This window comes from Centroberyx affinis, unplaced genomic scaffold (assembly GCF_046629955.1).
Source record: "Centroberyx affinis isolate AG114_WGS23_722 - 3 ecotype Tasmania unplaced genomic scaffold, CSIRO-AGI_Caff_v1 ptg001801l_1, whole genome shotgun sequence".
NCBI lineage: Eukaryota > Metazoa > Chordata > Actinopteri > Beryciformes > Berycidae > Centroberyx > Centroberyx affinis.
This window is the reverse complement of record NW_027280191.1, coordinates 97,808-110,810: the sequence shown is the minus strand read 5'-3', so window position 1 is coordinate 110,810 and position 13,003 is coordinate 97,808. Positions and strand designations below refer to the sequence as shown.

Sequence of the window (13,003 nt, the reverse complement as noted above, 5' to 3'; positions counted from 1 at the left end):
AGCTCTGATATGCGTCATCATTGTGCGCCCGGAACCAGCGACGACAAGTCGATTTGTTCCTCGGCTCGTTGTTTCTTAGCTCATCGAGTCAGTTTTCGTTCCTTTCCCATAAGAATAACAACAAACGAAGCTTGTTGGTCTTTTGGATGTTTATATAAGGTAAGAGGAATGTCAAATCAGGTTTCGAGTTCTTATTTTTGCATGTGCGCGAGCTGCAACAGCGACGTCAACTGACATTGAGAGCAGTAACGTCTAACGTTCCGCTTTGCATCGCATTTGGTCATTTTAAACCAGCGTTTCCCACGTATGAAAGGATATTTTCTGTTTTGTATTTTGCCATACAAGCACTGCTTTAAACTAAACAGGTGAAATGGGCCGATGTTGCTCGCTGTTGTAATCAAAGCGACATTAGTAATCAATGAACCGTTGTGTTCATATTAGCCACATTAGCATCTCTCTATCCGGTTTACCGTTTGGTGTGACGTCCTCTCCCATACAAGAATGGCAGTGGCGTTTATGGGGGTCAGATTCATATTAGCTGTCAAAGAACTATATTTTAGAGTGCACAGTGTCAGCTTTTTCATGCCAACAACAATAGCCTAACATTATCCTTAGCTTATCAAATCCTGTTTATTGGTATATTAAGTCTGTTGTTTTATCATGGCAAGTTCAGAGCCAGAGCAACAGCTTTGTTTTGGTAGTCACTGTAACTAACTTAATAACAATATCTGCAAATCAGCTGATCTTGTCCTCTACTCTGCAGGCACTTCCCATCTCTGGTTTCTAAGAGTGCAGTCGGTTGCCATGGCGTCTCCAGGGGGACAAGGAGGAGGAGCTCTGTCCACGAGAGGAGGGGGCGGGGCCAGGAGGATGAAGTGGGCTCTCGAGCTGAGCTTGGGCAACACCAGGTAAACAGACAGGGGAGAGCATCCAGATGCTTCACTGTAACGAGTTTATCAGACAGTAGAACTTGGTTTGTTCAAACCCCAGGCTCAGAAACTCAGCGTTCTTCTGAGAAAAAATAAAAAAAGACTTTTGTGTTTTGTTACATTTCTCAACATCCACTTTATTTGTCACCCACCTGACCTGGGCTGCAGTCAACATGGCTGACTTACCGGTACCTAAACGCAAGCGGGTAGCACACTCGATCGAATTGAAGCTCGAGATATTAGCCAAGTTAGACCAGGGGGTGAAGCTCACCTCCATTGCAAAGGAGTACAATATAGCAAAGGCGACAGTGTGCGAGATTAAAAAGGGCAGGGCAAAGATTGAGAAATTTGCCTCAGAGGCGACGGACAGCAACACTCTGAAGAACAGGTGCGTCGTCCGGAAAGCGGAGGACGAGGATTTTGACAGGGCTCTGCATCAGTGGTTCATGCAGGAGCGAGGGAGGGGCGCCCCGATAAATGGCCCGACGCTGATAGAGAAGGCCAAGCTCATGTATGAAGAGATGTACCCCGACAGAAGGGGTGTTTTTAAGGCGAGCACGGGCTGGCTCTATCGCTTCAAAAACCGCCACGGCATACGGCAGCTAAAGAGCAAGCAATGCAGCACTCTGTGTGTTGAGACTGACGCCGCTGTTAAAACCCTTTGGGATAACGGGCGCAGCGGTGGGCAAGGACTGTCCGTGCAGAAAAACACAGCTCCGTCATGTCTCGGCCAGGCCGTATTTGATGCTTCCGACCATTTCAAACACACAATGGCAAAGTTTGTTGAGGAAAACAGGCTTACACCCGACCAGGTGTTCAACGCAGACGAGGTGGGCCTGTACTGGCGGTTGCTTCCCGGTAAGATCCTCTCAGACGGCTCCGCGAGGCAGCAGGCGAAGAACGTCAAAGCCAGCAGAGACCGTGTCACGCTGATGGCGGCGGCCAACGCTAGCGGCGATCTGCGCCTTCCCTTGGTGTTCGTTCACAGAAGCGCCAAGCCCAGCTGCTTCACCAGCACCGCCAGGTCGGCCCTTCCGTGCCACTACTACAGCCAGAGCGGCGCCCGGCTGGACGGCGACATCTTCTCCGACTGGTTCCAGAAGCACTTTGTCCCGCTGGCGTCCCAGTACCTCCGGGGCAAAGGCTTGCCGGTCCGCGCCGCGCTCCTCCTCGACGACGTGCGATCCCACCCAGCCGCCGGGGCGTACGTGTCGGAGACGGAGGACGGCTCCGTGCGGTGCGTGTTCGTCCCGTCCGAGGACGCCCTCGTCGGCGCCGCGGTCCGGCCGAGCGTCTCGGAGACGCTCAAACGGCTCTACAAGAAGGACCTCCTGGGACGCCTCCTGCTGGGCAAGCAGGCCTTCACCACGCACACCGACTTCCGCAAATCCCTCACCCTCAAGGACGCCGTGTACATGTGCGCCAGAGCATGGGACGCAGTCGGCGCGGAGACCCTGAGAAGGGCGTGGAGTAAGCTTCTACTGAGCGCGGAGGACGGACAGGCCGAGGGCGACGAAGAGGTCGGTTTCATGGAGGAGCAGCAGCTTCTCGGGTTGAGCCAGGCGGAGATGGAAGAGTGGCTCAGCGCCGATAGCAAGCTGGAGGTCGGCCGTCAGTTCCTCCTTAATGAGCAGCTGCAGGTAAGAATCAGTTTATGCCCCAAGTACGATAAATGTACAGAAATGTGTGCTGTACACACTCTTACACTCTTACAGTGAGTGCAAAAGAAGAATAAGCTTACATTCCTAGGCCACCAAAATTACTAGCAGCCAATAATGAGACAGCGTAAGGTCTTGGAGGGGAAAAAAGATTTAAGGAGAGAGATGGAAGGGATTTTTTTTTTAGAGCAATTGGAGTGAGTAGAGGAGAGGGGATATGATTCAGTTGGTACTAAGCTGAGTTTTCAGCCTATGATGGAAGATGGGGAGTGAGATCAGGGTTTCCCCCTCAAAGGTAGATGGTGAAGGTGCTGAGTGCCTCTGTCGGAGGGGAGGCGAGCAGTGGCGCGAATAATAATACACTTGCCTCTTGTGTGATTGTCACCATATAAGCCAAGGCATAGATAACATTTAAAAACTATTATTCTCAGAGAGGACTTGTGCTTTAGCCTCTCACCTCTGTGGCTAGATCATGCCAGGATCTCCGCTATGCCACCCCATGACTCTAAAAAAAAAATACCTGAGGAGAGTGAACTGCTAGGGTCTTATTTAGTTAATCAGCTTATTCATCTCACTTCATCATCTTGAATCACATCTCTCTCTGTCATTAAAAATAATTTTCTCACTGCAAGACATAGTACACAAATGCAGAAAATTCTTATTCAGAAATACTTTAATTTTTTAGGCACGTGCGGCCGCAGAGTCGGACAACAACAGCGGTGACGACGCGCGATCGCGCCCCATTGCCCACGCGGTTGCCATGGAGTCCCTAGCAACCAGTTTGAGGTGGCTGGAGCAACAGAGCGAAGCAACACCGGCTCAGCTGCTCGTGCTGAAGGAGCTTCACTCGCTAGCTACTAAAAAACAGCTCGCTCAAGTCGTCGGGCTCCTGGACGAGTCTCCTTCCAAAAGCACCTAGTTGGCCGGATCAGTGTCGTTCTGGACGGTTCTCAATGCTTTTTTAGCAGGGTGGAATTTAAGTTCTTAGGCAACCAAACACTATTCAGAGGTCAAATGCAAAAAAAATATTTGGCAGGTACAGTATTGAAATTGGCTGGTGAATTTTGGGGATTTACAACCCATGGTGGCCTGTTGACTAAAAAGTTAAGTTTCCTATTCTGATGTTGAATGCATCGCTGATCCAGACGTCTTTTCTCAGTGCATGCAGAATAGTGAAGCAAGGGATTCAAATGTAAAGCAAATCAGCATTCGACACTTTGTCGAAGTGCGAAAACGTCTGTGTTGTTGGTCATATGGCCGAGCTGTTACTAACTGGTTACTGATATATGCTGATATGATCTTCAGAATGGACTCAAGCTTTTGTGAAGTGTTTCTTCTCAGCTGGTTATTTCTTAACTGTTTTGTACTTAAAGCATGTTGTAACTAAAGTATTAGGCGACTGAATGTATGGCAAACTACAAAGCTGGCAAAGCTACAGTGGAGATCTGTCAAGGCACTTAATTTTACATTTAAAACAGATTTATGGGGAAATACATCTTACACAGGTGTGCTGGCCAAGCCTGAACTTTACTCCTCCTTTAATTATGTGTGTAGTCTTTTAATTTTTAATGCCTTTGTCAGTTACCTGTAACTATTTTGTGTACAATTAACTCTTGCGTCTGATTGATTTCTATGTTTTGTCTGAACTTGTCTTTTAAAAAGAGACTCAAAGTCTCTGCTGTTCATATGATTCAAATTTGAATTAATTTATTATAAATAAATGTTGTAATTTTTTAAATACAGTGCTGTTGAGTTCTTTCTTTCTGAGTGACCAGCAGCCTCTCATGCTGCTGAGCTGAATGTGTGTAACGGTATGAATATGAAAGAGGGCGTTGCTGAAAATGAGTGTGCATGTTCAGTCAACCATCCCTGGATAAATAAAGATTAAATCACTGTATTTAATTTTATCTATATTTATTCTGTGGATATAGGCCTACACTAGCCTAAATGTTTGCATAATCCAATCATTTCTTTAAAACAAACAAATCCATATTCGAACATTTTAAGCAAAATGCAGTGTCATTTTCCACTAATAGGATGTTTTTATGTCTGATTCTTATAGGCATTTTAGGTTGGATGTTGTAAAATAAAAAAAATAAATGAATCAGTCCTTGGGTTTGGATAACAAGATGCAATAGACCCCAACTCCTCCTGAACCATCAATACCAGCTGTTGACTTTCTGTGCATTAACAGTGATTAATAACTTGTAGTGATAACAGTAATGACAGACACAGTGGTAAGCGTTTGCCCGCATTTCAAAAGAAAGACATGCACAATCCAACCTGGGAAAACAGATAAACCCTTGGTGTGTGTGTGTGTGTGTGTGCTGCAGGAGCCGTAGTGACCGGCAGGGCGGGCAGGGAGACGTGGTTTACCCCATCGGCTACTCAGAGAAACCCGTCCCCGACACCAGCATCCAGGAGACGGACAAGAACCTGGTGGAGAAGGTGAGCAGGGATGAGATGTTTTTATTGTATCTTTACTTTTTAAGATATTGATATATAATAGAGATCATAGTGTATGTTTTCCAGTGTCTATTGAGAATGCTTTCAACAGGATTTCATTTTATTGTATTTTTTTAGACACGCAACTCCCCGTTGTATCCAAAGTGAAGTCAAGTTTATTCGTGTAGACCTTAATCACAGTTACAGTCTCAAAGACTGGCCACATTTTAACACAGTAAAATGAAAAAAAATGAAAAACGAGAGATTTCCGTTTCCCCTAATGTGTGAAGCGAAAGAAAAGGAAGCATAAACATACATAGAAGTGTCAAGTGTAAGAGAGCAGAACATCATTTTGGTCTATAGATATAGGTTGGCAATAATTCAATATCGATTATCAACTTTCTGTGGAATCATATTGTGATGATTTGAAGATGTTTTTGATATTGTGACACACAATTCTGCTGTCTAAACTGATGATGATAAGCACATTTTATTTAAAAACTGACAAATTAAAGGCATACTGAGCAGGATTTTCCCCCTTGAAATAGCATAAACTCCAATCCAAAAATGATCCTACTCAATCATGACTTATGGTCCATTGGTAGTCTGTGACAGTGTGTGTGTGTGTCTGCAGAGAGTCGGCCTTCTGCCTGGATTTTCTAATTTCTGAATGTCCGGGACGTTTCTGGGCGTCAACCTTTTGGCAGTAGGTGTGTGCGGCTGCAACCAAAACCACTGCTGAATCGTTTTTTATCTAAAGGTCTCGCTGGCTGCGGTAGCGGTCCCGAACTCTAAAACAGAGCAACTGGTCAGAGCTAGTGTGTATTGGGAGCTGGCAGCTAGCTACCGTTAGCGTAGCTTCGTTAGTAGAAAAGCTGATAGCTAAGCTCTCTCTCTCACTTACTCTCACACTCTCTCACTCACACTCTCTCTCTCTCCCCCTCCCTCTCTCTCCCCCTCACACAGCGTTGCTGGGACGTGGCCCTGGGGCCCCTGAAGCAGATCCCTATGAACCTGTTCATCATGTACATGTCGGGCAACACCATCTCCATCTTCCCCATCATGATGGTATGCATGATGGCCTGGAGGCCCATACAGGCGCTCATGTCCATGTCAGCAAGTGAGTATCCAGATTGTTTATGTCATGTGTGTTACTAACAGGGCAGGAAACTTCACCATCCACAAACTTAACAGCCATTTTCTTTATTTTAGTAGTAGAAAAGCGAGTGATTGTTTACCTGCCAGCCAAAAAATAAAATAAATAAAAAATTGACCATTACTTGGTTGGTAGATGGTGTTCATTTTCCACCTTGGATTTGGAAGTAGAAGTTTATTTTGCCATTTGTGGAGAACCTTGGAATTTAAAAAGTGGTAGATATTACTGATATTACCAGTTGAGGTAATTCCAGGAGCCTTGGTCTGATGAAACCCTTTCCAAACCGCATTGGATAAACGCTAAAAGAAGTCTAATGTTGTCAGTCTGAATGATTACAGGCCTGTTGCTCTGACTTCTGTTGTTATGAAGGTGTTTGAGCGACTGGTCTGCAACCACTTAATCCAATGTTGAGATGGACATGTTTCAGTTTGCCTATCGGGCTAACAGGTCTGTAGAGGATGCTGTGTCTCTGTGCCTACACAGTATCCTGCAGCACCTGGAGGCCCCCACCACCTATCTAAGGGTTTTGTTTAATGATTTTAGTTCAGTGTTTGACACCATCGTGCCCCTTAAACTATTTGATAAACTTCAGGTTCTGGGAATTAATCAGTCTCTATGCAACTGAATTTTAGCTTTTCTGTCAGATAGGAAGCAGGTGGTTAAGATAGGTAACATGTTCTCTAGGCCTATGACCCCCAACACTGGGGCCCCTCAGGGTTGTGTTCTCTCACCTCTGCTGTACTCACTATATACCAATGATTGTGTATCCCATTCTGAATCTGTGCAGATTTTTAAATATGCTGATGACACAACAGTGGCAGGCATGATAAGGAACGGTGATGGATCAGCCTACAGAGCTGAAGTGGGGGTCCTTGTGGAGTGGTGTAGGGCAAACAACCTGGTTTTAAACATCGCTAAGACAAAAGAAATGATAATTGACTTCCGGAGGGGTGGGGCGGTCCTCCCTACATTGGTCATCAATGACCAGATAGTGGAGAGGGTTGACACTTTTAAATTCCTCGGCACCACCATATGCCACACTCTGAAGTGGGAAGTCAACACCAGCCACATAATGAACAAGGCCCACCAGAGGCTTCACTTTCTGCACCAGCTTAAAAAGTTTAGCGTGACTGGGGAGGCGATGCTGCACTTCTACAGAGCTGCTGTGGAGAGTGTGCTGGCCTTCTCAGTCACAGTGTGGTATGGCAACACAACCGCTCTTGAGAGGAGACAGTTAGAAAGAGTTGTACGCACAGTGTCTAAGATCATTGGCTGTGACCTTCCCTCTGTGTCCTCCATATATGCCACACACGTATCAGACGCAAGACGCAGAAGGTAATCGCCGACCCCTCTCACCCTGCTAGCTCCCTCTTCAGACCCCTCCCCTCTGGAAGGAGATGACAGAGTTTTAGGTGCAGGACGTCTCGTCTCAGGAACAGTACATATCCTGAGGCTGTTCGTTACTTGAACTCTGACGCACAAGGACTTGTAGTAGTAGAGCAAGCATTAGCCAACAAGCACTTTAAAATGAATGTAGCAGCACAAAGCACTTTAGGACTTTATCATATTATGTATGTTTGAATGTATAAATGTGATAACTGTTTTTGCTGTTCTTATTTTATATATTTTATTTACTTATGTGTGTGTTTTTTGTCTGCACTGAGGCAAATTCCTATCAACTGTGTTGACATGGCAATAAAGTATTGAACTATTGAACTAAAATGCATGGTGGTCAAGCTAATTTGCTGACAAGTTGCTAATTTAGTGATAAAAGGATTTCACCTGACCTCGATATATAGGGGAATAAAGCAGTAAATCTAATTGTTTTTCTGTTTGATACAGTCTATAGTTTAGGTATTGGGACAGTGTGCCAAAAGGTTTTTCTCTTTTTGGTTATAACATGTATCATTGCCATAATCAAGATGTTACCTTGTTACTGTCAACAGCAAAACTACAAACTTTTTAACACACCTTGGGACACAAACATTGGCAGATGAAGAGCTATTATATTCACTTTTTCTAGGCTTATTCAGATGGTATATTGTTTAATTGAGTAGAAATCTATCACTGTTGTCATTATTGAGTTGTGTTGGTTTGTTTTTTCACTGTCTCTGTCTAACTGCTGGCTACTACTGGCGTTCCCTTCCAGGAAAAATAAAAGTTATTCTGTTCTATTGTAACACTAACTCTTGACGATAGATCAAAGCCCTCATGTTCATCTCAGCCTGTAGTTGGTTTCCCACAGCCGTCTTGAATTCTGTTCCTCACGGTGCCAAAATCTTCCCATCCTGGATCAGAGACTCTTCGGTCATGACGGCCGATAATCAATAACAGGATGAATCGTCTGTCGTGGAGGCAGAAGTCTTGTAGTGTTTCCTCACTTCCCTTTGTGCTCTTGTGTCTGCAGCCTTCAAGCTGCTGGAGAGTTCCAGTCAGCAGTGGCTCCAGGGCCTCGTCTACCTGGTCGGGAACCTTCTGGGCTCTGCGTTGGCCATCTACAAGTGTCAATCGATGGGTCTGCTCCCGACGCACTCGTCTGATTGGCTGGCTTTCATAGAACCGCCTCAGGTAAACATCATGAGAACCACAGTAGCCATGAGGCTTTTCTTGTGATATCTGTGGTTATTTTATTTATGCTCAACTGCAGTAGGCAACTTTGCTCGTTGGAGACAACAAGTGTCCCACAGCTTTTGTTTAATTCAATTTTAAGCTTGGAAGCATTTCCTCACTTTCTGCATTACATCTGGTTTCCTTCTTCCTGTTATTTTGCTTCGTATTTCAGCCAATTTGGCAGCCCTTCACTGTTTTCCGCCTTTAAAACTCTTACCAAACTTCAGCACCCAGAATTTCTGTAAGGTGACGTCAGTAAACTGCTCACAGCTCGGTCATGTTTACCAACCCGGCCGGTCTGTGATGCTTTCTACCAAAAGATACCAAAGGGATGAGAGTAAAGTCACCCAATGAAAGACTGTGTAGTGTTATTATCTATGTCCAGCTCATTTTATTTGAGAGAGCGTGAAATAATCTGGGAATTAAAACAATATGGTTGATGATAGTTGCTTTTAACCATTACAAATAAGTATAAGTAGAGATGAAACATTCGCTTGAATGGACTTGTTGCTCTAAAGAAACATTAGAGATTTGAAAGTAATGGTGCGGATCTGAGGCTTTTCAACAGGATAATTATTCTTATTCTTAACCCCTTGCACCCTGAGTTTCCCTTAAATTTCCTCTGAAGTAGCTTCAAAGTTAGAAAAAATATTTTTTTCTATACTGTACATCAGTGTCACATCCATATTCTGTATCTGCTCATTCCAATGCTTCACTGAAGCTATAGCTGCTTATATTGAGTGAAATATTCAAACCCAAGACACCATTTTCTTTATGGCTGCACCATTACATCAAATGGAAAAAATCTAGATGTTTGTGCATCATTTTATACACATTTCCCTGTAATTCAGCCTGACATGTTTAGTATCTTTGGAATAATTAGAATTTAAAATAAAGCTCTGTGGGTTTGAACAGAGTTTGGCTGCGAGTTTAACCATGTTTGTCCCCCCAACAGAGAATGGAGATCATGGGCGGAGGAATGGTGTTGTGAAGAGGATGGAGCACATGCACACACACATACACACACACACACACACACACACACACACACACGTACTGTTTGCCTTTCCTGTTGGAGACACCGAAAGATGTTAATGTTACATTAATTACGTGGAATAGGCCTCCTGGTCTGCTTTCAGTCTTTGCCATAACCTCTATTGTTTCACCTTGCATCTTTTTTGATTCTTTTAATAGAGATTTCAAAGCCAGCAGACCATCTTGTTGACTACTATTAAGCTGCATTGTTTGTTATTTGAGATTTACTCAAACTGTATAGGTTCACAATAAGGGATCATGTGAAAAGTTATTTTCCAAAATGCTATACTTCCATTTTTTGGGGGAAAAATCATCATTACCTGAGCTTCATCATTCAGTTATTTCCATAATACGGAGGGTTAGCTTTTTCATTTTGTCAACCAAGGTCCTGCATTAACTACTATCATTTTTAACAATTTGTTTTAGGTTTGTGCTATTCAATTGCTTTGAAATAGTTTTTCTTTTTTTTTCTTTTTTTCAAATTGTGGATATCTCATTTTGGAATGAAACTCTTCATTTTCTCAACAAGCATGATTTTAGCATGCAACTCTACAATAATAACTAACCACGGTCTTTCTAGAAATGTTATCTTGAAATAATTGTTTTATTTATACTGATTTGCTCTATGAAAAATGCTCTATGAAATAAATCCTTATTGGTTGAATTAAAATATTTGTCTCAATAAATGTGTCGGTTGAAAAAGAAGCGCCTTAATCTTGTTCCAGGAAATTTGGGGTCTAGGTATGCAATTTTTCGATTTCATTTTTATATATATGGAGACTGAATAGAGAAGAAAGACCTTACGAATGATGTGTGCATAATATTTAATCCTACACTCAATTCTACTGGAGAAAAAGTTGCTAAAGGCAATTTTATGAAAGAGGCTTTAAGTGAAAATCCACACTAAAACAGAATTCACAGTATGTTATTCATTTAATACTGAACTGTTCAATATTTAACAACATGAGCAACTTCTTTTCAATATTAGAGACCAGCTGCAAACAACCTCTCCAATCAGTTTTGACGTTAAGGGACAAAAATGAATTGACAAGATTAGAGCTAAATTGTGTTCACTAAATTAACTTTATTTCATTATGAACCAGGTAATGTTATGCCGTTTTTTAGTTTTGTTGTCATATAGTTTCCCTTATCAAACTGAAAGCTTTGTTTGCATTCTTGATTTGTGTGTGTTTCTCTTAAGGTGAGATGTTTTGTTTTTTTCTTTTATCTCACCTGAACAATCTACTGACATCATCAAGAACCTTGGCTCTCGCTTCAGGAAAGATGTTTTCATGCTCACACTAATCTGGACTGAATTGCAAAAAGCTCATGGGACTGGCCTAGAGGTGAATCCTGTAGGTGGTGGATTTTCCCGTCCACGTCAGCTACAGAAAGGCCTCCCAAACCTTTTCATGTCCTGGACCCCCAAATTTCATCAGGCAAAGGCCCCCCACTCTGTAAGACTTTGTCCTGAGGAACCCCTTCTGAGAAAATGTTTGTTGCAGAGTTATACTGTAGGTGGGGAGCAGGGGTGCAGCTAGAAATTCTGCGGCCCCTGACAAGATGTGACTCCACTCGGGGACCCCCAGAGGTCCCCAAACCCCACGTTGAAAACCGCCGAGCTACAGCACAGGGTTCTTTACATTCCTCTCATTTTTCCCCAGCTGTACAAAGAGCAGAAATAAACACAGCAGCCAGCAGAGGAGCGTCCCGCCCGACCGGCCCTGCAACATGCTCCGCCTGGTAGCAACTCCAGGTCTCAGATTAACTAATTATGCTGCCTTCAAGTGCTGTCGGAAATGTTGTGATGAACGACCCAGTAAAGTCGTAAATACTTCAGGGGAAAGTGGGAGTTTTCTATGATGTCCGAGCTGCTGTGATGTAATGTTTAGATTAGCTTTGTTACATGTTTCTATTTTCTCTTTGTTTAACTTTTAGTCGACACAACTTTTGGATAGTAAATTAAAGTGTCAACTACATGCCTGATAGCAATTTTCTCCTCCTCATTGCGCTGCTGCCGCACAAAGTATCTCTGTGCCGCTTTTAAAATAAGACAACAGCCCATGGGTGTCAGCTGGGTAGAGCAAGATGTTGCACTCGCTATATTTCCGCCTTTGTGAGTTTGATCTTGTAGTTTTTATTATTGCAACGGAGAGCAAGGATCAAGCATAAATCACAAGAATTTAATTTCGCAGGACCAGTTCAGCATTCAAGACCAAAGTTGTGTGTCTGTGCAAGATAGTTGGGTGATCTACATCTAATAATTTTTTGACCAAATATCTTGTCATTTGTTTCCAGAAATGTAATTGATATAAGCAGGTTTCAAAAGTTTGGTGGCATGTGATGTATAGATGCAGGAACTTTGCCAGCACTTGAATATGTGACAAAAGTCCCATTAACAACTTGTGAACTCGGAAGTAGGAACTTACAAGCGGTACCTGAAGGCAGCATTACTAAAAGCATCTTTCTGTTAGTTTTCCTCCCTCTCTCACTCTTTTTGCAGCCCCTTCTCCCTCCCTCCCCCTCCTCCTCCTCCTCTTCTTTTCCCTCTATCTCTCCAGGTTGTCACTGGATGTGGGTTGCTTTACCATGTGCTTATATACTATGGGTGTGTGTTTATTTATATGAGGAAAAAGGGCGTTAGGTGTTGGTATCAGCAGCACCGCCCTGCGTAGAGAACAATAGCAGCTGGGTAGGGCAGAGGGCAAACTTGAGAAGCAAGTAGCACAAAACTTGTACCTGTTTGTTTCGTCATGGGTGAATGGATGTGAAAGGTGGATATGTAACACAGGGTTTGGTTGCCCATTATCTCAAAACATGATAAGAAAAAAACATATGACGCATAGCCTAAATCCTGTGATTTCATTTTAAGGATGTTGTAAATGAAGTGTGCGAGATCCTAGATTTTTCAATTTTGTCTCCATCTTTGTTGCGCTCATTGCTGCGGTGTTTCTGCACTGCATTTCCCAGAGATCACCTGTCAATCAAACAGTGTGGGCGGGACTGCAACATCTTTTTCCTTGGATTTTCTGTTGATGAAGTTTGAGTTTCTGTAGTTGACGCTCTTTTCTTTCTATGTTGAGCCATGGTGGCCATCACTGCTCATGCGAAGTACCCAGTTCTTCTTCTATTTATTCCAAACAAATTGCTGGAAAAATGCTGGAAATGTG

General features: G+C 43.4%; 2 protein-coding genes across 2 annotated transcripts; both read left to right on the top strand.

Annotated features, from left to right (window-relative positions):
* Positions 1 to 15: 15 nt before the first annotated feature.
* Positions 16 to 10,488, top strand: emc4 (ER membrane protein complex subunit 4). The gene is made up of 6 exons (XM_071529561.1): positions 16 to 159; positions 764 to 908; positions 4,921 to 5,035; positions 5,999 to 6,152; positions 8,596 to 8,756; positions 9,754 to 10,488. Exons 2-6 carry the CDS (start codon positions 805 to 807, stop codon positions 9,787 to 9,789), a joined length of 570 nt encoding a protein of 189 aa, XP_071385662.1. The 5' UTR covers positions 16 to 159; positions 764 to 804; the 3' UTR covers positions 9,790 to 10,488.
* LOC139652470 (jerky protein homolog-like) lies at positions 920 to 2,387 on the top strand. Its single transcript, XM_071529558.1, has 2 exons — positions 920 to 2,312; positions 2,356 to 2,387. The coding sequence occupies exons 1-2, from the start codon at positions 1,103 to 1,105 to the stop codon at positions 2,385 to 2,387; spliced, it is 1,242 nt and encodes a 413-aa protein (XP_071385659.1). The 5' UTR covers positions 920 to 1,102.
* Positions 10,489 to 13,003: the final 2,515 nt, after the last annotated feature.